At 39.5% G+C, this 25,170-nt stretch overlaps 1 protein-coding gene across 1 annotated transcript; it reads left to right on the forward strand.

Moving 5' to 3' along the window:
- The first annotated feature begins 15,744 nt into the window (after positions 1 to 15,744).
- Positions 15,745 to 16,618, forward strand: LOC134228078 (T-complex protein 1 subunit eta-like). The gene is made up of 2 exons (XM_062709857.1): positions 15,745 to 15,967; positions 16,066 to 16,618. Exons 1-2 carry the CDS (start codon positions 15,760 to 15,762, stop codon positions 16,284 to 16,286), a joined length of 429 nt encoding a protein of 142 aa, XP_062565841.1. The 5' UTR covers positions 15,745 to 15,759; the 3' UTR covers positions 16,287 to 16,618.
- The last annotated feature ends 8,552 nt before the right edge of the window (positions 16,619 to 25,170 follow it).

A 25,170-nucleotide genomic window follows, 5' to 3' on the forward strand; every position in this document is an offset into this window, starting at 1 on the left:
ATTGTTCGTGCTTCTCGTATCAAAGTTAAATATTTTGAGAAAAACCTGACCTGACCTGACCTGATAAACGATCCCATATGTTTCGTCTGTATCTGTTTCGTCCTGTATCTTGGAACATTAGTGACGTGCGATAATGATGTTACCCGCGAGGTGAAAAGACGTATTGCAGCTGCAAATAGGGCTTATTACGGACTTCGTAACCAGCTTAAGTCCCGTAGTATGCAAACGAAAACAAAACTCGCGCTGTATACTACCCTGATTCTTCCGGTGGCTTTATACGGCCATGAGACATGGACGTTAAAGGAGGCTGATCGGAGAGCTCTCAGAGTGTTTGAGCGTAAGGTGCTGCGGACAATACTCGGCGGTAAACAGGAGAACGGTATCTGGCGGCGTCGCATGAATCACGAATTGTACCAGGTGTATAAAGGGCTGGATATTATTAAGTTTATTCAACACGGCAGACTACGGTGGGCTGGTCACGTTGTTCGTATGCCTGAAGAACGACAAGCGAAGATAATATTTAGTAGAGAACCCGGAAGAGGCCGCAGGCTTCGTGGAAGGCCGCGTACACGATGGCTTTTTGCAGTTGAAGAGGACCTGAGGGCGCTCAATGTTCAGGGCGACTGGAAGCGATTGGCCCAGGATCGAGTCCAGTGGAGAAGGATACTCCATTCGGCGTAGGTTCATCGAAGAGCTGTAGCCCATCAAGTATCAAGTAGGGGCAGTAGGGGCAATATGAACATACGGGGCAATATGAGCCACCCTCATTTTGAGCTTATTGACAAGTTTTATCATGTAAAAGTTATATGATCTATAAGAGGATGCTCCACATATGCATCAACGTGAAAACCGCATTAAAATTCAATTCAAACATGGAAATACACTTGAAAATGTAAATTTTCGCTGCATAGGCAAAATTATTATAAGATTTGAAGTTTATAAATAAGGTTTTGACACAAAACTTTTTAAAATACAGATCAAAAATACACCACAATCAAAAGATATTCATTTCATTCATTTATTTAGTTAACATCTAAACAGATAACACTGAATCAACAATTTGACGCCACAATGCACGGTTCGAGGCCGCATCTCTCCATCCTCGGATACGCCCCACGCTCGCCAAGTCGTTCTGCACCTGGTCTGCCCATCTCGCTCGCTGCGCTCCACGCCGTCTCGTACCTGCCGGATCGGAAGCGAACACCATCTTTGCAGGGTTGCTGTCCGGCATTCTTGCAACATGTCCTGCCCATCGTACCCTTCCGGCTTTAGCCACCTTCTGGATACTGGGTTCGCCGTAGAGTTGGGCGAGCTCATGGTTCATTCTTCGCCGCCACACACCGTCTTCTTGCACACCGCCAAAGATGGTCCTAAGCACCCGTCTCTCGAATACCTGAGTGCTTGCAAGTCCTCCTCGAGCATTGTCCATGTTTCATGTCCGTAGAGGACTACCGGTCTTATTAACGTCTTGTACATGACACATTTGGTGCGGTGGCGAATCTTTTCGACCGCAGTTTCTTCTGGAGCCCGTAGTAGGCCCGACTTCCACAGATGATGCGCCTTCGTATTTCACGACTAACGTTGTTGTCAGCCGTTAGCAAGGATCCGAGGTAGACGAATTCCTCGACCACCTCGAAGGTATCCCCTGTCTATCGTAACACTGCTTCCCAGGCGGACCCTGTCGCGCTCGGTTCCACCCACAAGCATGTACTTTGTCTTTGACGCATTCACCACCAATCCAACTTTTGTTGCTTCACGTTTCAGGCGGGTGTACAGTTCTGCCACCTTTGCAAATGTTCGGCCGACAATGTCCATGTCATCCGCGAAGCAAATAAATTGACTGGATCTGTTGAAAATCGTACCCCGGCTGTTACACCCGGCTCTCCGCATGACACCTTCTAGCGCAATGTTGAACAACAGGCACGAAAGTCCATCACCTTGTCTTAGTCCCCGGCGCGATTCGAACGAACTGGAGTGTTCGCCCGAAATCTTCACACAGTTTTGCACACCATCCACCGTTGCTTTGATCAGTCTGGTAAGCTTCCCAGGAAGCTGTTCTCGTCCATAATTTTCCATAGCTCTACGCGGTCTATACTGTCGTATGCCGCCTTGAAATCAACGAACAGATGGTGCGTTGGGACCTGGTATTCACGGCATTTTTGAAGGATTTGCCGTACAGTAAAGATCTGGTCCGTTGTCGAGCGGCCGTCAACGAAGCCGGCTTGATAACTTCCCACGAACTCGTTCACTAATGGTGACAGACGACGGAAGATGATCTGGGATATCACTTTGTAGGCGGCATTAAGGATGGTGATCGCTCGAAAGTTCTCACACTCCAGTTTGTCGCCTTTCTTGTAGATGGGGCATATAACCCCTTCCTTCCACTCCTCCGGTAGCTGTTCGGTTTCCCAGATTCTGACTATCAGTTTGTGCAGGCAAGTGGCCAGCTTTTCCGGGCCCATCTTGATGAGCTCAGCTCGATACCATCCTTACCAGCTGATTTATTGGTCTTTAGCTGTTGAATGGCATCCTTAACTTCCCTCAAGGTGGGGGCTGGTTGGCTTCCATCGTCCGCTGAACTGACGTAGTCATCTCCTCCGCTGCCTTGACTTTCACTGCCTGTACTCTCAGCGCCATTCAGATGTTCCTCGTAGTGCTGCTTCCACCTTTCGATCACCACACACGTTCGTCCGTCAAGATGCTCCCATCCTTATCCCAGCACATTTCGGCTCGCGGCACGAAGCCTTTGTGGGATGCGTTGAGCTTCTGATAGAACTTGCGTGTATCTTGAGAACGGCACAGCTGTTCCATCTCCTCGCACTCCGCTTCTTCCAGGCGGCCTTTCTTCTCCTGAAAAGGCGGGTCTGCTGTCTCCGCTTCCGTCTATAACGTTCCACGTTCTGCCGGGTACCTTGCTGCAGCGCAACCGCCCGCGCTGCGTCCTTCTCCTCCAGAATCTGTCTGCACTCTTCGTCGAACCAATCGTTCCGTCGACTTCGACCCATATACCCGACGTTGTTCTCCGCTGCGTCGTTAATGGCTGCTTTAACTGTACTCCAGCAGTCCTCAAGAGGGGCCCCATCGAGCTCACCCTCTTCCGGCAACGCTGCCTCGAGATGCTGCGCGTATGCAGTGGCGACATCAGGTTGCTTCAGTCGCTCTAGGTCGTACCGCGGCGGTCGTCGGTACCGAACATTGTTGATGACGGATAGTTTTGGGCGCAGTTTAACCATCACCAGATAGTGGTCAGAGTCGATGTTAGCGCCACGATATGTCCTGACGTCGATAATGTCGGAGAAGTGCCGTCCATCAATCAGAACGTGGTCGATTTGTGATTCTGTCTGCAGTGGTGATCTCCAGGTGTACCGATACGGGAGGCTGTGTTGGAAGTAGGTGCTACGAATGGCCATATTCTTGGAGGCGGCGAAATCAATTAGTCGTAGGCCGTTTTCGTTCGTCAGCCGGTGAGCGCTGAACTTTCCAATAGTCGGTCTAAACTCCTCCTCTTGGCCAACCTGAGCGTTCAAATCTCCTATGATGATTTTGACGTCGTGTCTTGGGCAGCTGTCGTACTCACGTTCCAGCTGCGCGTAGAATGCGTCCTTATCATCATCAGTGCTTCCGGAGTGTGGGCTATGGACGTTGATTATGCTGAAGTTGAAGAACCGGCCTTTGATCCTCAACCTGCACATTCTTTCATTGATCGGCCACCACCCGATCACGCGCCTTTGCATATCGCCCATCACTATGAAAGCTGTTCCCAGCTCGTGTGTGTTGCCGCAGCTCTGGTAGATGGTATGATTACCTCTAAACGTTCGCAACCATTGATCCTTCCAACAAACCTCCTGCAGCGCTACGATGCCGAATCCACGGTCGCCGAGCACATCGGCGGGTCTGCGTGTGCTCCCTAGGAAGTTGAGAGATTTGCAGTTCCACGAACCGAGTTTCCAATCGCTAGTCCCTTTTCGTCGCAGTGGTCTTCGCCGATGGTTCCGGTCCGTACTCTCTTGTTGATTGTTCGTTGCTTATGATTTTTTAAAGGCTGGCTTGCAGGGCCTGACACCAAACCCCCTAAATTTACGGAGGACTATTCCTCCTTATTCCCGGTGGACCATGGTGCACAGTTTCATCAAGAGTCGCTCGCTGGCACTCGGACGATGATCAGCCGCCCCTAACATGGAGAACAGACGCTGTTGTGAGCCGATCCTGACATGGAGAACAGACGCTCAATAAGATTTGCACCTCCGGAGAGGAGCAAACCCCCCCTTCCCTGTCCGCATACGACCATAGTTCCCACCGGGGTTGGTTACCCGATCTTCCCTAAGGTTGCTCGTATCCCGGCCAGCACCGCGGGGAGGTAGGGATAGGAGTTGCTGGGTAAGAGGCTAAGGACCGCGAGATGGGGTCTATTTTATTCCTTCAGGTACGCGAAGTACCAATGGTACGCTTTACCCAGCATTTGCCGTGCCAATCAAAAGATATATTAAAATTGAATATTGTGCACACATGTTTGTATTGATACAAATCTGAATTTATCATATTTTTTTTTTCCCAAAACCGGTCTCTATGGGGCAATATGGGCATACCTGCACAGAGCAAGATATTAGGCCTTAAAATGCGAACAAGTTCAAATTTCAGTAGTCAAATACAAGAATATTATCATATATGTCAGATTCATTACGGAAAAATTACAACAGCGCATTAGTGCGATTGAAACAGAAAAAATGATTATTGACCAATTTAAATGTGGCTGTTCAAACGGTGAAGAGTGACAAATTTGTTCAGTCCGCGGTTGTGCGATTTTTTAATTTTATTTGGTATGGAATACTCACAACTGTTGCAGGAATATCATATTCTTCCATATTACGATACTTTTTTCACCTCAATAAAGGTTTTGGATGGGTGGCCCATACTGCCCCAAATGGTGGCTCATATTGCCCCGTATAGTCGGGAACACACATTGAAATCAATACATTTTCAGAAGTGCATTCCAACAATTTTCAAACGCATTTTTCGTCATTCATCGACGTAATATGAAAGGTAACATTCTCTAGTATAAGTCAACTACATTTAAAGGATGTTTTTTTGAGTTTTTCTGCGCTTTTCGGAACGATTTCCTTAGGTGGCCCATATTGCCCCGATCACCCCTATCAAGTAAGTATGTTTCGTCTATCTGCTTCTAAGCAACATCCCATTTATCGAATTAAATTCAAACTAAATTTGAAGTGACAGTGCGTTAAATTGAAAAACAAACTAATCTGGGGAATCATAATGCTTTTCAATATGACATATAAGACATCCATTCAATGAAACTGTATCTTTTAATTTTGATTCAAGTTATTTCGTACAATGAGACAAGTCTTAATAGTTATGCGTTCAGAAAATTGAATTATATTAAGAATGATTAGATGGCTAATATACATTTGTAATACCCATATCATACATATCAGAAAAATGGGGTCTGTATAATGAAGTTTATAATCTAAACGTCCCTCAACTATTAATTATTCTATTTTAGTTTATTCCTTTGATGAATCTTTTTTTTCCGAAGGGCTGTTTTCATACTACGTGGACAGATGTTGAACAGTTTTAGATGTGCTCTTCCCTCCATCAGCGTAAACATCTGATCATGCAATTTTTCATTAATTTTTGTGAACCGTGGACATTCTTCCTACCCTTCTACCCCCTAGGTTGTCCACATGGTATACGCAACATCTCAGTATAAAATTCATGATAGTAGGGGGAATGACGGCTTTGGCAGGTGTTGTTCTATTATTGTGGAATCACTGTCCATACCAGAATGCTGATGTGCCGACGCATGGTACGTTGTTCCCTAAGAGCTGTCTGCTAGAAGGCGTTTTGCCTCATTAGTTTTCCGGCATCGAAATATGTATCACCACTTTTTTGAAATGTGAATATTATCAATATGATTGAGATTTTTTCTAATTTTAATATGGCATCAGCTAGCTATATCACGGTGCCCCGGTAGACCGTTATTTTAAAATAAAAATGTCCATCAAAACCAAGTACAAGGCTCGATTCTTGTGGTAATTCTGCACCTCTGGACCAATTTTTAAAAAAAATCCCTAGGAGGAATCTCGAGAAATCTTGATTTGAAGTATTTAGTTAAGAAATTTCAAAAGAATTCATATAAGAATCCAAAAATATCACCAAAAACCCTGATTAATCCACCTAGATAGATGTCCTTCAATTCTTCTTGAACCTGCCAGTCGGAAGTAACCACCAGCTTTACAGGGTTGCTGTCCGGCATTCTTGTAATATGCCCTGCCCATCGTACCCTTCCAGCTTTAGCTACCTTCTGGGTACTGGGTTCGTCGTAGAGCTGGGCGAGCTCTTGTTTCATCCTTCGCCGCTACATACCATTATCTTGCACAACGCCAAAGATGGCCCTAAGCACGCGTTGCCGTTATTAGAACTATAAATATCTACCACTGACTTATCTTACCAAACTGAGTTAAGTATGTTTTTGTATGACTTACTTGCTCGGGTTTAGCATAAGTGTTGCTTTCAATGTTTAATAGAATGAAAGGTAAAAATTAATTTTAATTTAGTGTTTTTGTTCATAATGGAAAGAAGTAAGACCAGAAGTCGTCTAGAATAATAGTAGTTAGAAGCTGTTATACTCGATCACAGCACTTATTAACCGATCTTTGCTGCCAAATCTCGTCAAAGTTCTAATCAATGGACTAGAAAAAGCATGTTTGATATGTAAGCCAAGACCTATTCCTGTACCTCTACAGTACTCTGAAACATGATAATTCAAGATATGGTACTTTGACGAGAATGGAAGCTGCGACTTTTTCCAGCTGCTAGCAAAGCCATCAATTGCTTCCTCAAAACCATGCTCGAGTTTCAAAAGAACTGTATCTTGCGTACACTTTTTTAAATCATTCAGAACCTGCTGATTGAAATATTAATTAGAAAATTGTTAATGTTTATGCAGAGTAATGCTGTAATCCGAAAGATCGGGATTCTAATGAACTTTATGCAATTTGTTGATGCCTCATCTGTACTTGGTTCACCCATAAATTTACTCAACATGGCGCTTCTCGAGCAACTTTAAAATCGTATTAACAATTCCGAACTAGATGTGTAGTGATGGAGATAAGCAAAGGTTCATTTTGTTTCTTTATTAATAGGCTGACCATACGTACCGTATTTAACGGGACAGTCCCGTTTTTTAGACCTTCTTGTGCTGTCCCGTCGTAATCTAAAAAATCCTCAATTTGTCCCGTTTTTTCAATGATTCTTCCAAAGAGCTCCAAAATATTATTCAAACAAATTTAATATTTTAGGCAGGAATCTAAAATCAAATACATAGAAAGTCCTTTTTTGTATGTTTATTGGAGAGTTTATTATATCTTATATCTTTATACTTTATTAATTATTTATTATATCCATAAAGAAAGTGGACGAAACCAAAGAAAAGTGTGAGATTATATGTTATTAGTGTTCCTTTAAAAATAATGATATCTATGCCGTTTCGAATTTTCTAATGATCGACTTTTCTTAAGGTTTTTAACATTAAACGACAACAGGTGCTTCTCCGTGAGATTTTTTCATACAGTTCCATTTCAATGATTTTTTTTCTGCTTATTCCGGGGCATTAAAATTTGCTTGTGATAAGACGAGTTTGTACAATCCCATTTAATTCCACCATTCAGTGGCGTAGCCACGGGGGTGGTTTTGGGCATAAACCCCCCCCCAGAGACAACATTTTTAGAAGAAATTTTTTTTCTCGAAAAAAAAATTGTTCAGAAAACCCCCCCCAGACCAAATTTCTGGCTACGCCACTGCCACCACTTAATTGTACCTTGACAGATTACGTATTTCGACCTCAACAGTAAGGTCGTCCTCAGTGTCTCGTACTTGACTCGACTTGGTCAAGTACGAGACACTGAGGACGACCTTACTGTTGAGGTCGAAATACGTATCTGTCAAGGTGCAATTAAGCGGTGGTTAACTTTGACAGATCCTACAGCTCAGCATAGGGAGATCATTTTAAAATGCTTATAATAAAATCTAGACAAAATGTAATTAAAATCTGATTGAAGTATGATACGGAAAAAGTTCCGAACTGTATGATAGATACATTTTTGGAAAATATTCAAAAAATTGAGATAAGCTTTCAGATATGTAATTCAGAACTTTTTCCGTACCGCACATCAATCAGATTTTAATTACATTTTGTCTAGAATTTATTATAAGCATTTTAAAATTATCTCCCTATGCTGAGCTGTAGGATCTGTCAAAGTTAACACCGTCGTGTGTCTTCTTCTTATTTTTACTTGGATTCGTCTATATTGTTAGGCGTTGCCCGAATATTGATTCCCTGGTCGCTACATACAGGTTAAAGCTTTCCTCAGGTCTATACCGGTAGTTGTTTTCTTAATTGGGATCAATGCTGCTAAATCCTATGTGATTTAAAGATGACGATTACGAGCAGGTAGAATCATAAGCATGTGGATTTTTACAGTAACGTAATTTTTAAATCTTCTGTGCGAACTTTAACTCTTCACCGTGCTTTGCGAGAAATTTATGCTACTGAGAGAGGCTTTTTCTTTAGAGCACACGATATCGACATGTATTCTTTATCAACTTCTCCGTTCTGGTTTCATCCGTATTACCAAAATCTCAATAACAACAAAACTGGCCCGTGCTGGATTATCCGACTCCGTGCAAGCACAGATTAATTTTTTTAATCAGTAATAACCTACAGAATTAGCAGCACTACGAGGAACATCTGAATGGCGCTGAGAGTACAGGCAGTGAAAGTCAAGGCAGCGGAGGAGATGACTACGTCAGTTCAGCGGACGATGGAAGCCAACCAGCCCCCACCTTGAGGGAAGTTAAGGATGCCATTCAACAGCTAAAGACCAATAAAGCAGCTGGTAAGGATGGTATCGGAGCTGAGCTCATCAAGATGGGCCCGGAAAAGCTGGCCACTTGCCTGCACAAACTGATAGTCAGAATCTGGGAAACCGAACAGCTACCGGAGGAGTGGAAGGAAGGGGTTATATGCCCCATCTACAAGAAAGGCGACAAACTGGAGTGTGAGAACTTTCGAGCGATCACCATCCTTAATGCCGCCTACAAAGTGATATCCCAGATCATCTTCCGTCGTCTGTCACCATTAGTGAACGAGTTCGTGAAAGTTATCAAGCCGGCTTCGTTGACGGCCGCTCGACAACGGACCAGATCTTTACTGTACGGCAAATCCTTCAAAAATGCCGTGAATACCAGGTCCCAACGCACCATCTGTTCGTTGATTTCAAGGCGGCATACGACAGTATAGACCGCGTAGAGCTATGGAAAATTATGGACGAGAACAGCTTCCCTGGGAAGCTTACCAGACTGATCAGAGCAACGGTGGATGGTGTGCAAAACTGTGTGAAGATTTCGGGCGAACACTCCAGTTCGTTCGAATCGCGCCGGGGACTAAGACAAGGTGATGGACTTTCGTGCCTGTTGTTCAACATTGCGCTAGAAGGTGTCATGCGGAGAGCCGGGTGTAACAGCCGGGGTACGATTTTCAACAGATCCAGTCAATTTATTTGCTTCGCGGATGACATGGACATTGTCGGCCGAACATTTGCAAAGGTGGCAGAACTGTACACCCGCCTGAAACGTGAAGCAACAAAAGTTGGACTGGTGGTGAATGCGTCAAAGACAAAGTACATGCTTGTGGGCGGAACCGAGCGCGACAGGGCCCGCCTGGGAAGCAGTGTTACGATAGACGGGGATACCTTCGAGGTGGTCGAGGAATTCGTCTACCTCGGATCCTTGCTAACGGCTGACAACAACGTTAGTCGTGAAATACGAAGGCGCATCATCTGTGGAAGTCGGGCCTACTACGGGCTCCAGAAGAAACTGCGGTCGAAAAAAAATTCGCCACCGCACCAAATGTGTCATGTACAAGACGCTTATAAGGCCGGTGGTCCTCTACGGACATGTGACTTGGATTATGCTCGGGGAGGACTCGCAAGCACTCCGGGTATTCGAGAAACGCGTGCTTAGGAGCATCTTTTGTGATGTGGAAGAGAACGGTATGTGGCGGCGAAGTATAAACCACGAGCTCGCCAAACTATGCGGCAAACCCAGTATCCAGAAGGTAGCTAAAGCCGGAAGGGTACGATGGGCAGGACATGTTGCAAGAATGCCGGACGGCAACCCTGCAGAGATGGTGTTCGCTTCCGATCCGGCAGGTACGAGACGGCGTGGAGCGCAGCGAGCGAGATGGGCAGACCAGGTGCAGAACGACTTGGCGAGCGTGGGGCGTATCCGAGGATGGAGAGATGCGGCCTCGAACCGTGCATTGTGGCGTCAAATTGTTGATTCAGTGTTATCTGTTTAGATGTTAACTAAATAAATGAATGAACCTACAGAATTTATTATTAAGAAGGAGCTGCTCGAGCCATATAGAAAAGCTTACGGGCCGGGTTGGAAGTATTTTTTCCTACACGACGCGGGCCGCAACAAATAGAGCCAAGGACCGCATCCGACACATGATTTGTAAGGCAGTACACACTTAAATCATTTCACAGATTTCGGTGAATTTTGCTTCAATTCACCGAAATCTCAACAGCAGATTTGTTCGGTAAATATTTCACAAAATTTTCGGCGATTTTTCCTTTGTTCAACTGTCAAAACCACCGAACATCTGTAAAATTATTCACCGAACGGTTCTGCTGTTGAGATTTCGGTGAAATTTCACAGAAATCTGCGATTTATTTTAAGTGTGTAGTTACCAATTATTTTGTAGTTTTATACATACTGTATCTAACAATGACTAAAACGATCATAAGACAAAATTATATAAGACTTTTAAGTTGAAACAGACAACAACACAGTGACAATAACAGATCTAAAATATAGAAAACAAGTTGTGTTTTAGATTAATTACTCAATTCACAATTATATAAATAACTCAATAAATAATCAACGCCTAACGTATATACAAACAATACTGACATATTCAAATTTACATTTTGACTAGACTTTGTCCTATGTGACTGACCAGACCACATTCCTGAAAGTTTTCAAGAGGATTATGTTAGCTGATTCCCACAGTCCGGTATTCATTTTTAGTCAAAGTAGACCTTGTTCTTCCGGCATAATCACTTGTCAACTTTCAAAAACCCACCCCGATCATAGCAACCCTAAGGGACAAAAAAAAACGTTCTTATTAGTTTTCTAATTCATCATTAACTAATAATAAAAATAATAAAACTGACTCATGTGAATGATGAACAACTCAATGCCAAATTTTCAAAGCGACTCAGCTTTTGTATGCGGGGATGCGAACGATAAATCTGAACGAGAGTCATCAAAAGGTCATCATTAGAATGCTTCTGTTACCTTATGGCAGCAAAATAAAATTTCCATTAAAAATTAGAAATTTTCCATAAACAGATAGGAAATTGCCAATAAAGAAATCAGGGTATGAGCAATAAATAAACATGAAATTTTCACAAATAATGCAAAATTTCCATAGACAATTAAGAATTTTCCATAAAACAAATATAAATTAGCATTTTTAAAAGCAAAAATAGCAATTATAAAAGAAGAATTTTCCATAAAGAAATGAAAATGTTCCACAAAAAAATACAAAATTTCCATAAATAAATCAATATTAGCAATAAACAATTACAAAATTTTCCACAAAATAAATATTTTCTTTTTCCATAAAAATAATCAATATAAAAAGCAATAAAAAATAAGAAAATTTCCATAAAAAAATACAAGAAAGCTGATGAAATTTTACATGAACTTTAAACGCTTTTAAAGAAGGGGTCATCTATGGAAAAAAAAAAACACAGTTTGATTGCTTTTTTATATTTTGTTATGGAAATTTTCTTATTTTTTTTATTGCTCATTATTGATCATTTTGTGGAAATTTTTTTATTTTTTTATGGAAAATATATATTTATTTTGTAGAAAATTTTGTAATTTTTTATTGCTAATATTGATTTATTTATGGAAATTTTGTATTTTTTTTTCGTGGAACATTTTATTTCTTTTATGAAACATTCTTCTTTTATAATTGCAATTTTTGCTTTTAAAAGTGCTTATTTATTTTTGTTTTGTGGACAATTTTTAATTGTTTATGGAAATTTTGTTTTATTTGTGAAAATTTAATATTTATTTATTGCTCATACCCTGATTTCTTTATTGGAAATTTTCTATTTTTTTATGGGAATTTTCTAATTGTTTAGGGGGGAGTATTTATTTAAGTCTGTTGGTCTGCGTGGAACTGCTGTTGGATTCGTCTGAACGACGTTTGAGTTTTTGCCTGGAGAAACGGATGTGTTGTTTTGAGAAATTGGTATTGACCTAATACAATTTTAAAACGATCTCTCTGTGCTTCTTTTGTTTGCTGAGAATTGGGAATATGATTCGAACGCTATTAATGGGAAACTGAAAATTTAGAAGAATTACTTCGACACAAGACTTAACTACTGCACACGATGTTCATTGTTGGTCTGTGTCTAAGTAAAGGTGAACGTAGGGACGGGTTTAGTCTTGCCAAACTAAGCTACCAAGTAGCTCCAACTGAATACACAAAAAACTTTAGCAAACCGCACCAAGCGGATTTATGACTGCAATAAATACTTGTAATACACAATACAATATTCTTATCTATTTATGTACTTATTTGATAAAAACTATCCCTGATAAAAGAAATGTTTTTGCCTTTCGCGTATACTAAGTATAGGGTTAGGCGGGGCAAGATGGGTCAGGGCCGTTTTTGAGCATCGTGTACATTTTAATGTGGAGATTATGACTTTGTAAGAGGAATAATTTGGTACTACATTATTGTCACTCGATTTGATGATAAATATTTATTTTGGTAGTGTATGGCAAGGTAAAATATTTTTCAGCATTGTTTCTTATGCGAAACACTCTTTCTATAAAACGATGTAATCTCGTCAAGCAAGCAATGTAAAATTTAAACATTTTTTTTAGTAACATAGTAAACGTATTATAAGTAATGTAACTGATGTTATACTAACTGCGTTGAAATAAATAAATTTGATCGAAAATTAGACATTCTAACATGAACTTCTTCTTCTTCTTATTGGCATTACAACCCCACACACTGAGACAAGTGCCGCCGCGCAGCTTAGTGTTCATTAACCCTTTATAAGGCAGTGGCAACTATATTGCCACCAACAAATTATTTTTTTTCTATTTATTAACAAGAGCTCTACTTATAATTTCCCATGTAGTGGCTTTATTTGCTTCCTAGTAACACCCCAGATGAATTTGAGCCATAAAAAATCGAAATGTCAATTTGAGAACAGTTTTTTTACGAACAGATCGTAAGTTTCGAGTGGAAGAAGGATTTTCAGTTATAATTCGTTAAAAAAACGACAAAGATATATTTTTTCCCGTTGGTATCAATTATTTTGAATCTCCTGTGTTAGATTACTACGTGATTAGCGTGAAAAAAGCTTTGCCTTCCAGTATATTTGGTTTTTGGATTTTTGACGAAATTGTGTTTTTTTCCCAAGGGTCCCCCCTTGGGAGAAAAAACGCGAAAATTTGTTTTTTCACTTATAATGCGTTTTCTGACTAGGACTCTTTACCAAAAAATGTAACGTACCTTGATTTGACTGGTTCTACGTAAAACCAAATTTTTAAAAATCTTTTTATATTTTTGTTGTTGCCTGTTTTCCCGCTTGCCGGGCAGTGGCAACTATATTGCCACCAATGTTGTCCCGCTTCGCGGGCAGTGGCAACTATATTGCCACCAATGTTTTACCGCTTGGCGGGCAGTGGCAACTATATTGCCACCAATTTTTCAATGTTTCTGAACTGTTTAATGTACAACAAACATACATTTGAGTTTAATACCATGTCAACATTGTGTCCTATTGTTTGTTTTTTGTTAATTTATTGTTTAGATTCGTCTGCCTTATAAAGGGTTAAGCACTTCCACAGTTATTAACTGCGAGGATTCTAAGCCAAGTTACCATTTCTGCATTCGTATATCATGAGGCTAACACGATGATACTTCTATGCCCAGGGAAGTCGAGACAATTTCCAATCCGAAAATTGCCTAGACCGGCACCGGGAATCGAACCCAGCCACCCTCAGCATGGTCTTGCTTTGTAGCCGCGCGTCTTACCGCACGGCTAAGGAGGGCCCCTACATGAACTTACAAATGGGGCAAGATGGGTCAGCACATACTGAAGGGCATAGTTCGTATTCAAAATATATTTTCCATTGCTGGTTAAATCATTTTAAGGTTACTTTTGACATAATGGTGTTATTTTGTTTATTGAAAATGTCTATTTTTTGTCTTTAAGAAAGCAATACTCAGACGGCTTGTTTTTATAAGAATTTGCAGCCTATTTTAAATGTAGAGCAATTTCTTCATCCAAGGCTCAAAAATTATGTTTTATTCAATATAATCATTGGCAATAAAGCTATATATCTGTGTGTAATTCAATATTGGGATTAAAAACATTATTAATTGCAGTATTTAAAGTTGACTCATCATGCATCGTTGTTTGACCCATCTTACCCCGTCATTTTTTGATTGACAGAAAAATAGACCTTTACTTTAATGACTCGAAATGGAATAAAAAGTGGAGTTTTTGTTATTTCATACCTCTGGCTTACAGATTATGAGCTATTTTTATAGATCCATGTTGAAAAGTTGAATTAAAATGTTTCTGTTTCGAGATATTCAGAGTTCGCCTTAGGCGACCCATCTTGCCCCATCATACCCTATATAAAGGCTACAGGAGGATCACTCCAAAACCGTACTTTTGATAGAAGGCTCGGAGACTAATAGTGTTATATACCAATCGGCTCAGTTCGACGAATTGAGGTGATGTCTGTATGTGTGTATGTATGCATGTATGTGTGTGTACAAAAAAAAATGCGAGACACACTTTTTTTAACTTATCCGATTAGCTTGCATTCGACGCGGAATCCTTTCTTATTTTTTGCTATTAAAAATTGGCCCAATCGGCCATTGCGTTCACATTGCTTTTTTCATTTTTTCCCAAGGGTTCCCCCCTCTTGGAAAAAAAATTCAAAATCGATTTTTTTTAAACTGCTGTAATGCTACAATGGTGATTATACAATCAAGCCATGTGGTGAATTTTAAATTCACCACACGGTTTTCTACTTCTCTACTTCTCTCTTCTTATCAAGAGTTCAAAACTAGCGCAATAATTTTCGTACAATGCTGAAATTAAATGCTGAAATTTTGCATAAGTAAGCAAACGATCTACGGATGTTTCATACCCATGGGCATTGTGGTTCTCTCAATTCGTGCTCTTGAAAAATCACTAGAAAAAGCACGTGGTTTCCAAGATGGCCGATTTGCGGCTCTGTTGAATAACCACCTTTAATGAACGCAAATAAATGTGAATTGATGGAAATAACTGAATCTATCTCTCTAAAGTGCAATTTTGACCTCTCTTATGTGCTTTTCTTGTTACTCTTGTGTGTTTTCTTGTTTTACAATACACGAGAAAGGTATCATCATCGCTAGGTGAATTATTCTGGGTTTTATTAATTACAACCGCTACACGCTGCTTTGTGCGTCAAATTTGGTAATTTTTTATTGGCGCTTGATGCGAATCAGCCAGAACCGCAACCATATTATTGTAAAATATAAATAGTTTGTGAATATGGGGAACATCGATCAGTGGAACAAACAGGTATCCTATTTTAGTAAAAAATCTCCGTCAATTAAGATTGATTATTTTTTCTTTCTTTATGTATTATGTTCTATTAGGAGGCGGAGCCATTGAAATGGAACTGTCGAAAATGTTACGTGATTATTCACGCACAATTGCCGGCAAGGAGCAACTGTTGATTGGCGCATTAGCAAAGGCTTTGGAGATCATTCCTCGTCAGTTGTGCGATAATGCCGGTTTCGATGCAACCAATATTTTGAACAAACTACGACAAAAGCATGCACAAGGTAAGATCCAGTTTTTAGTTTTTTATTCCTAAAATCGATGACATATGTACATTTCATCCAAGCATATTTTAACTTTGGCCTATTTCGTATTTTTTTAGGTTGTCAATGGTACGGAGTAGATATTTTGAAAGAACATATTGCCGATAATTTCGAAGCATTCGTTTGGGAACCATCGGTGATCAAGATCAACGCTCTGACAGCTGCCTGTGAAGCCTGTTGTATGATCCTGTCGGTAGACGAAACCATCAAGAGCCCAAAATCCGCCGGCGGAGAAATGCCTCAGGCTCCTATGGGACGCGGAATGGGTCGTCCATTCTAAAAAATATATCCACTACTTAAGTTCATACCGTTACATCATTATCTTTTAGCCCTTGTAACATTTCATTTGACGTCAATTAAAAATGAATTGTTTGTTGCTACCTTTGTCACATTCATTAATATTATCATTTTATACTAATTCCGGCGATCCAATCACATACATACTCAACTAACATATACACATTCACTTAACTTACGCTTTATCACCAATAATAAACGGCTTTGTGAAAATCTACGGATTGTATTAAATACCACTCTAGAAGAAGATGCTCGTTAGCATTGCTTAAATAATACAATAAATACAAAGTATCGTATTTCTCAACGAAAACTTTATGTATCTTGTTGCACTTTGTGATGACGTCCAGGTCCAGAACCAATCGAACCACTTTTCATGTTCCGAACAGTATTCATGAAGAACCTCCCCAACAAACAAGATTTTCCACCATTTTTTTTATTCACTGGGTTCAGTGTCAACTGAAAACATGACAGAATTACAAAATACTACTAAAGAATTTAAATTACAAATTTTGTTTAATATGCAAAAAAATCAAATCAAAAAATCAAGTGATTTTATCATTGCGACGAAGGAAACTTTTATGCTGAAGATACTGTGAGCCCGTGGAAGAAGGTACAGGTCGGACTCGATTATCCGGAGTATCGAGTCTATCGCAGTATCGGTGGATTCGATTACCCGGAGTAAAAAAAATCGATACTCCGGATAATCGAGTCCGACCCGTTCCTTCCTTCACGGGCTCACAGTATCTTCAGCATAATCGAATCACTAGAAAAAACATCAAATCAAAATTAAATGACGAAAAAGTTATGTTTTACTGTTTTTACAAAGGTGTAGTCGGAAATTATTTTGGAAAAACCCTGAATAATCCGCCTAACGATATCGGTGGCTTTCTGGTGCTTAATTGAAAATAGTATTTTTGCCATAACTTTTTAGTCCATTGTCCGACCCAGGCAATTTTAATATGAAATGATGGGACGGCGGACAGAATTCCCATTCGAATCGAACTTGTTGGTTGAGAATAGGTGCCAAAATAATAACTAGACTATTTACGCTTTTTTTGTGCAAAATATAGTATTTTGGTCATTATTTCTGAACCTAAAGTTTGATCTAGTCAATTTTCAATAGAAAGCTATGAAAGTTTTGAGTCAATTGTCCGATCTATCCATTTTCAATGAGAAACAATAAAATGACTCCCCCAGACCTGCAACTGCAACTGCGAAAACTAGTCGCCGCGATTTTTTCGTTGGGTCGCTGTAGGCAATGTTCCAGTTACTCTTTCACTCCAACGGCGATAGAATCGCATTCGACAAGCGTTAGAATCGCGTCGCGATTTTTCGGTCACGTGTGTTAGGGGGTCCCTTATAGGATTTTCCATTAAATGCAACCAGTCGTAAGCAAATTGGATAAGGATAAGTGGATAAAATGGGTTAGATTTTGTGCACTCACACATACAGACAGCGCCCCAGTTCACCGATCTTAGATGATCGGTATATAATACTACTAGCTGACCCGGCGAATTTTGTCTCGCCCAAAACTAATCAGTTTCCTGATAATTTTCCTACGTACACAATTTATTTAAAAAACAAACCAGTTATTCAAAACATTTTTTAATTTTGTTCGATATTTTTATCATATAACACTTTTCTTATAAATTAAGTAACCAAACAAAAATTAGCACAAATCGATCTTTCCGTTATCTGGTGGTAATGTCAACTTAGATGAAATGATTTGAAATTACCATAAAAAAGGCACGACAAACCATTTCATCGGAGAAATTGGATTTTGATTTTAAATTGTTTTCAACTTAATTGTTAATAGAAGAAGAAAAGGAATAAAAATTTGCAAAAATTGGGCTGTCTATTATTGAGTGATGCGCGGTCGTACAAATACCAACTTTGTTTTTTTATATAATATGGACGATCAAAATTGAAGAAACAGCAGGGACTATGTCCAAGGGACCGCTCCCCATGGCCACTGCGACTTGGGGGGGCCTGCCTAGGATGTGGTGGGGTTTGAAAGTGGGCCCTGTTAAATATAGAGGTTTAAAGCTACATGTGTCTATAACCAGGTTCTATCAAACCCAGTCAACACGTATATGGTGTCGTACTCGGTGTCGTGTAGGATGCTGAAGTGGAGTCGATAGTGGTACTTCTCCATACAACATGTATGTATCGCCTCCAATTTAGCATCTTGTATTGCACTATGTACGATTTTATGTGCCAACCGGCCAATCAGGATTAATACCAGTGAAATCCTGATTACGGTTTACTGGTCACGGCAAGCGACACACAAACGCGCGCGAAAGTAATGCAAAATAAACGTAAATTAACAAAATATGTCTGGCTGAACATTCTTATTTAAAGTCAAATAGAGATAACATAATTAGCTTTCCGATTACTATCAATGTGGTTGAACAGCCGTGATTATTACTTTATTTTTAATTTAAATCCCGTTTCTTTTTTACTTTCCTTACGTTGAAGAAATGATGCCGCGGGTGCCTAATCCGAAATTCAAATGAACAATCGCTCTAATTGTTTATTCTCGCGAAGGATGGACAATTGAACAAATTAATGAAATGCTAATACTGTAGTGTAGAAATTGCATAATCACATAATAACACATCGTAAATATAAGAAGAAAAATGGGCTATATAATATATAAGAGTGGGGCGTCATGGTCATTTTTACAAATCAATGGTTTTTCGAAGTCATTCTGGGTCCTGAACAACTGTGCAGAATTTGGGACCGATTGGTTGCTGCTTCCTCGCTTTCCGCATCGCGTTTGAAGTTTGTATGGAAATTAGTATGGGAGAACGCAGAGGCGTCGCGTGGTCAATTCTTCAACCTGTGCACCGAGCGGCGTATTTCGGTGTTCAGTTGTTTGATGTAGCTATCAATGTATCAGTATTAAAATTACAAGTAAGCACGCGCCGGTGATACTTTTCAAAATTATATTTGTTGTAGAAAAAAGTTAAGAATTCAATGGTGAGAATAATGACGAGTTGATGATGGTTCGTGCTTCTCGTATCAAAGTTAAATATTTTGAGAAAAACCTGACCTGACCTGACCTGATAAACGATCCCATATGTTTCGTCTATCTGCTTCTAAGCAACATCCCATTTATCGAATTAAATTCAAACTAAATTTGAAGTGACAGTGCGTTAAATTGAAAAATAAACTAATCTGGGGAATCATAATGCTTTTCAATATGACATATAAGACATCCATTCAATGAAACTGTATCTTTTAATTTTGATTCAAGTTATTTCGTACATTAAGACAAGTCTTAATAGTTATGCGTTCAGAAAATTGAATTATATTAAGAATGATTAGATGGCTAATATACATTTGTAATACCCATATCATACATATCAGAAAAATGGGGTCTGTATAATGAAGTTTATAATCTAAACGTCCCTCAACTATTAATTATTCTATTTTAGTTTATTCCTTTGATGAATCTTTTTTCCGAAGGGCTGTTTTCATACCACGTGGACAGATGTTGAACAGTTTTAGGTGTGCTCTTCCCTCCATCAGCGTACACATCTGATCATGCAATTTTTCATTAATTTGTGTGAACCATCGACATTCTTCCTACCCTTCTACCCCCTAGGTTGTCCACATGGTATACGCAACATCTCAGTATAAAATTCATGATAGTAGGGGAAATGACGGCTTTGGCAGGTTTTGTTCTATTATTGTGGAATCTCTGTCCATACCAGAATGTTGATGTGCCGAACGCGTGGTACGTTGTTCCCTAAGAGCTTCCTGCTAAAAGGCGTTCTGCCTCATTAGTTTTCCGGCATCGCAATATCACCACTTTTTTGAAATGTGAATATTATCAATATGATTGAGATTTTTTCTAATTTTAATATGGCATCAGCTAGCTATATCACGGTGCCCCGGTAGACCGTTATTTTAAAATAAAAATGTCCATCAAAACCAAGTACAAGGCTCGATTCTTGTGGTAATTCTGCACCTCTGGACCAATTTAAAAAAAAATCCCTAGGAGGAATCTCGAGAAATCTTGATTTGAAGTATTTAGTTAAGAAATTTGAAAAGAATTCATATAAGAATCCAAAAATATTACCAAAAACCCTGATTAATCCACCTAGATAGATGTCCTTCAATTCTTTTTGAACCTGCCAGTCGGAAGTAACCACCAGCTTTACAGGGTTGCTGTCCGGCATTCTTGTAATATGCCCTGCCCATCGTACCCTTCCAGCTTTAGCTACCTTCTGGGTACTGGGTTCGCCGTAGAGCTGGGCGAGCTCTTGTTTCATCCTTCGCCGCCACATACCATTCTCTTGCACAACGCCAAAGATGGCCCTAAGCACGCGTTGCCGTTATTAGAACTATAAATATCTACCACTGACTTATCTTACCAAACTGAGTTAAGTATGTTTTTGTATGACTTACTTGCTCGGGTTTAGCATAAGTGTTGCTTTCAATGTTTAATAGAATGAAAGGTAAAAATTAATTTTAATTTAGTGTTTATGTTCATAATTGAGAGAAGTAAGACCAGAGTTCGTCTAGAATAATAGTAGTTAGAAGCTGTTATACTCGATCACAGCACTTATTAACCGATCTTTGCTGCCAAATCTCGTCAAAGTTCTAATCAATGGACTAGAAAAAGCATGTTTGATATGTAAGCCAAGACCTATTCCTGTACCTCTACAGTACTCTGAAACATGATAATTCAAGATATGGTACTTTGACGAGAATGGAAGCTGCGACTTTTTCCAGCTGCTAGCAAAGCCATCAATTGCTTCCTCAAAACCATGCTCGAGTTTCAAAGAACTGTATCTTGCGTACACTTTTTTTAAATCATTCAGAACCTGCTGATTGAAATATTAATTAGAAAATTGTTAATGTTTATGCAGAGTAATGCTGTAATCCGAAAGATCGGGATTCTAATGAACTTTATGCAATTTGTTGATGCCTCATCTGTACTTGGTTCACCCATAAATTTACTCAACATGGCGCTTCTCGAGCAACTTTAAAATCGTATTAACAATTCCGAACTAGATGTGTAGTGATGGAGATAAGCAAAGGTTCATTTTGTTTCTTTATTTTATTAAAGTGTTTTTAAAAGTTCAAAAATTGAACATTTCTTCGTCGTAACCGAAAACCCAAAAGAATATAAACAAAGCTTGTAATTTTTTTTTTTCTTTCTCTTGTGCATTTTTCCTGATGTTTCCTTGGTTCTCGAGATCTCATTCTATATGCCGAGCTCACTCTTGAAAATAGCTTTTCCTTACCGCCATCTTTGGAGTCATTACCAGTCCGATGATCCTTTTGCGGGAAAATCTCAGAATATGATAAAGCTCCGTCAATTCAATTGTTACAGCATCTGACGAAAATCTTACCTGTTATATAATGCTAAACAACTACACTACTTTAAACAAATCTTCAAGCTGTTGGTTTTTTTTCATCAATTTTTTCCATACTCCAATCACCAATCTTTACTTCTTATGCTCGAATAGATTTGTGAATACAATAAAAAAAATACAAACTTTAATCTGAATGGCATTCAACAAAGAATCTGCAGCATGCACGTGAATTCATGAATGGTTCTGAACGAGAGGTGGCATTATTGATGATAGACGGCTTCAAGAATAGAGGTAATAAACTATTGTCGGGCCGCCACCAAACCGGACCGCGCGATTGAGCACTCGCGCTGCGACGCGGGTCGCGATAATTTGAAATATTTCATTAGTAGTGCGCATCATGCACGCATGGATGTACTATCATGCGCACTAATCAGTAATGAGTTGGCGTCTCATAAGTGCAGATATTTCATTTTATTGAAAACAAATGTTCGATTTTCTACTATACACGGAATATATAGGACGATTGTCCAGGTATCTGGCACCCCCAATCCTACACACTACGTTTGACAATAGCCAACATCTTTGACTTTCCCATTGTTCTATTGAAATTGGGTTTCCCACTGACTATTCTATTTTGTAAACAAACCATTATTCCGAACTGATTTTTTCCAAATGGACGTAAATATTTTTCACCATTTTTCGAGAACTTGGGCGAAAGTATGAATGCGAGGTGTATTTGAACAAGAATATTGACACCTTTAATAAATGTTCATATTTCGATCGGCACAAAGCGCCCTACTTCGCCAAAATATTACGATATTTGAAACATATTTTCAATGGGAGGTTTTCGATGACTATAATTACGTCTTCCTGTTAAATTAATCGATGATTATGATGCTGGCATCAAAAACATGGCCAAAAACATGTTGCACTCAAGTAAAAAAGGTCATTCCATTCATGTGCCAACCCACATGGATTTTTGCAATGGGGTTATACTCATGGAAGGTATGTGTGAAATCAATGAATCATCGCCAATATTTGATTCTATCAAATACATTGTTTATCAAAATGAAATCCATAATGTTGACACATACTTTTCAAGAGATCAGTTTATGGAGTACATTTGCAGGAAAAATGATTTCTAGTTGCTGGATTTTCATATTTATTCTGGAATAGTTTCGGTTTTCTAATGTTTATTTTTTCTCTTAGTCAAACTACGAATGTGATATGTAATGAAATTTTATTGATGAAATGTTTGCATATGAGAACTCATAAGTTTTGATTATTTATCGAACGCAGGACGACTTTCGTCGAGACTAATTATTGCATATAGATAGCAGCGGCCGTAAACTGTTCTGAGCAGAGTTGTTTTGAAAAGCGCTGGATGCCATGTTCGCCTCCTTAAAAATAGCTGGCTTTCAAGCTGATGGTTGCTTTTTGGGTTGTTCTCCTCCCTCACGCTATCTGCAATGTCCCGTATTTGACTAACCTTCGGTCGAGCTTCCATCTTCCATTTGATGATGTTAAGCGGAATGTTCAGATAACGAATCCGGCGGACTTATTTTGGTGTAATTGCAGGCAGTATCTGGAATGGTAATTTTTCATTCTTTTAATAATCATATAAATCGAATAACTTGTGAATTACTTACATATTCGAACGCCGAAATGGGACGCGAAAGACACGGAAGCGTCAGCGTACCGATGCACTTAAATTTTTCTGCTTTAGGCTCAGCAACGAAAGTTTTCACGAGACGCCATTTTTTCTCAACTCGTTTTCAACAGCTTTTGGTCGTCGAGTTGGTCGGTGAATGCCGACCATTCATGAACATTCAGTGAGGCTTGAATTCAATGTGTTTGTCAAATGCAAGGTATGTGCCGCACGTATGATGACCATTTGAATCATATTAATTTAATGAGAAGACGTATTTCAGCACAGTATGAGCAAATACACATACTTTTAAGGAGTCAATTTTCTTGCGTGTGGGTACCTATCTGTCAAAACGTTCTGATTTTCCCTTCGTTGACATTTAGTGCCCTTTCTTCGGTTCCTACTCGGTAGGAACCAAACCGATGTGCTTTTCTGCATCGGCACCATCGGCACCAAACCGTGCACTGCCAAACGATGAACGCTTTGGCTACCTATACATCGCCGATTGCGGTTAATGCGGGTGACCTAGTCATACAAAATAATGCGTGTATGATGCATGACAAACCGTTCTCTGCTGAAAGTGCACGTGTTGGACAACATGTGGGGGTGCGTCGCGTCGTTTCGGTATCGTGGAGTAAAATATAACGCGGCCCCATCGCAGCATTTCGGTTGCCTCATATCACATGTCGCCTATGAAAAATCCGTGCATATTTTAGGATTATGGATTTATACCTAATCGTTAAATTTGTACTAAACATATGACAAATGCACATATTCCAAGTATATATTTGTATAAGAATGACAAGAAATCTATCGAGAGTTTAATTGTTAGGGACAAATTTGCTACCTGTGCAGTGCACAGGTTGCACATGCGGACGCGACGCCTCTGGGAGAACGTATATTTTTGCATTTCTACTACTAGAGGTTTCAGTTCATCGTAGCAACGTGCCTTCTTCCAGCGCAGCTGGAAGGCCTACAAAAAATGTTATTACGTTTCGAAAATTGATTGTTTAAACCATATGCAAGAAATCAATGTTTCTGCCAGCACTACCGGACAACCTGTAATTGTCAGAGGGTAAAGCCCATTTTCCTTTTAGTCGGAATTTTCACTTTGTGAAATCATTAGCTCCAAAATCCTATAAAATCAATAATTTTGAAATAACACTCAGTTAAATTATTGCTCCATACGTGGTTCGTGCTGGCAGAATAAATGATTTTTTGCATATGGTTTGAACACTCAATCTTCGAAGCGTTATAACTTTCTTCGTGGCTCGATTTTGTACAGTTGATTGGGGTCCCAAAACGATTCAGAAAAACCTTGATCGGACGAAGTTTGCGTTTATCCATACAACTGCACTCCATTGAACAGCACTATATTTTATTTTTAATAGCACGAAGATAAATCCTTAGAACACCTCTATACGAAGTAGCACGAAATTTATTTGTTTGTTTTATTGTCAAACAATACAAATCTTTTAAATTACTACCTCCGTTTCAAATCACGATATCAAATCTGCCTTATGTGTTATTTTAATGTCTTATTCTAATTTTTATTCTAATGTTTTAAATAATTACATTGTTAACGATTCCAAAATTTCGAGGCAATTTGTGATTTCTGTTTAAATATCAAAAGCGCAAGGTACGCTGAATCCATAACAATTCTTCCTCTTTTATTGAGTGTTGGCCGAAGCAGAACCGAATGTACCTATTGTCTTATTCCAGCTCGCTCGTTCTTGATTTGCTGGTCTCTCTTCCAGCATACGCACTACATGTCTAGCCCACTGTAATCTGCCGCAATTTATCAGCCTGCCGCTGTCTGCATTTTTGTAAACTTGGTAAAACTCGTGATTCGTGCATCTTTGCCATTCACCATTTTCCACCACGCCGCA

Source organism: Armigeres subalbatus, chromosome 3 (genome assembly GCF_024139115.2).
Source record: "Armigeres subalbatus isolate Guangzhou_Male chromosome 3, GZ_Asu_2, whole genome shotgun sequence".
Taxonomy (NCBI): Eukaryota; Metazoa; Arthropoda; class Insecta; order Diptera; family Culicidae; genus Armigeres; species Armigeres subalbatus.